At 51.0% G+C, this 1,908-nt stretch overlaps 1 protein-coding gene across 1 annotated transcript; it reads left to right on the top strand.

Moving 5' to 3' along the window:
* Positions 1-456: 456 nt before the first annotated feature.
* Positions 457-809, top strand: STEHIDRAFT_126387 (uncharacterized protein; the record flags this gene model as incomplete). The annotated part of the gene is made up of 2 exons (XM_007311215.1): positions 457-531; positions 591-809. Coding segments are annotated over exons 1-2 (203 nt in total), but the record flags the coding sequence as incomplete, so codon positions are not given.
* Positions 810-1,908: the final 1,099 nt, after the last annotated feature.

Raw genomic sequence — 1,908 nt, 5'->3', positions numbered from 1 at the left:
GGGTCACAATAACACGGCAAGTAACCCGGTCATGCGCGCATTCGCCACCGTAAACCTGAAGCAAATTACCCGGTGGCTCTCAGAACGGGTTATTTTCCGTGGGCCAAAACCGGGTTAAAAGAACTTACCATATGCATCATTTCACCCGGTGGTTCTGAGGGGGCTTGACCGGGTGATTTCAGTGCTTTCGGTGCGTTTCAACCCGTTATTGGTTGCTGGCCTGGTGGCCCGTTCAGGTCACGCTTTCCACCCTGCACATCACCGGAGAAGATTATATAGACACAAGTTATATATTGCAATGGTAAGGATATTAAGGTAAAAGGACAAGCTCAAGCCTCTGTGTAGCAATGGTACAGTACTTATACACACAGTCGGTGACATCCGGAGTTGGTAAATCAAAACAATGGTCATACAATACTAAATTTCCCATAGCGAAACAACGCACCAAATCTTTGAAACCCTCGTTGACGAACAGTCCCTCAGATGCCTAGACGTCTTCGAACTAGGCCAAGCGAGCATAAGGTGATCGTGCTGCAGGAGATGCAGTCAGTTAGCATTGAAAGCAAGACGATATTGATAGCTGTGCGTACGAGAAACCATTCGAGCTGAGGGGATGGGCTAGCACTGACGCGTTAGAGGGCACGCTGTCGTCGGCGCTGTGCGTGTCGTGGCCCTGTGTTCTTGTCAGGACATCAGCGGCAAAGTTTCAAAGAGAAATGTTGTCGGCAATATTAATGGTCAATGAATGACCGCATGGAAGTGCCGCTCGTAAACAGCGACGAGAAGTGTTGAACAGGACGCGAGCGTTGACAGTGGTCGTGACGGTACAGAGCAAGGAGCGACTTGTGCGCGGAAGAGGGGAAGTGTGGTGTCAAGAGATGACTATGACATCGTGGCCCCACGGGCCTTCGCCACAAGTCGCCACACAGAAGTAAAGGAAGAAAAGTGGAGAAAGCGAAGAGATTCTGAGAGAGGATGGTGTAGTCTAGTGTGGTGCAGCGTAGAGTAGTGTAGCGTAGCCGCAATAGTCGTGATATATAGAGAACGAACCTTTTCCGATAACCTTCGTGTGGTATCCTGCATGAGCGCACGTAAAGCCCCAATGGACACCTTGATGAGCGTCACCGCGTGGCTCATTCGTCGTTTTCGGAAACGAAGGCAAACCTCTGCTTCGATCAAGTGGCGGTATATTCAGGCGGGAGGACAAACAGGGAATGAGAAGGGAGAGAGATATGAGCGTACGTGAGCCATGAGACAGTCCAGGCATACGTCCACGCGTTCCATAATGTACAGAAAATCCGTTTGGAGGACGAATAAATCAGCATCTTCGTCGCGGTCTCCAATCCCTGAAAATAGTCCAATATCTGCTCAATCGCATTCTGTAGCTTTACCAATCAATCCCACACCAATCAATCAAAAGCGTCAGCCACCCGCGTCTGAATATGATACCCACCTGACGATCGACGACTCACCCTCTCCTCCATCAACCTCTGACAAGCCTGCTGCAAACTCCTTCCCCTTCATCCACACTCCTGCACCCCTTCGACGTGTTCTCCACGCCCGCATTCTCTATCCTCCCGACCAACGTTTCGCAAACGGCCAATCAGTACTCGACTCCCGTCAGATGTTCCCTAGAATACGACCCTGGGCTATGCACTACCAACTCAACGTTGATCGCGAGCCAACTGTGGAGCTGTTGCGAGGTTTGCATCGGCGCAGTGGGGTTGGGGTGTGAGTATAAGCGTGGAGTGGAGGGATTGGAGCTCGTGGTCGTGGAGAGACCGGGGAGGTCGTGGAGGGGCGGATGCCGAGTGTTGACGATTGCGATGGAGGAAGAAAATTTCCGAAACGGAGGAGTGCTCAAGCTTGAGAACTCGCTTCATCCATCGTAAAATATTCACCGTTTTT

Source organism: Stereum hirsutum (genome assembly GCF_000264905.1).
Source record: "Stereum hirsutum FP-91666 SS1 unplaced genomic scaffold STEHIscaffold_24, whole genome shotgun sequence".
Lineage (NCBI taxonomy): Eukaryota > Fungi > Basidiomycota > Agaricomycetes > Russulales > Stereaceae > Stereum > Stereum hirsutum.
The sequence above is the reverse complement of the archived record's forward strand: the minus strand, read 5'-3'. Positions and strand labels throughout refer to the sequence as shown.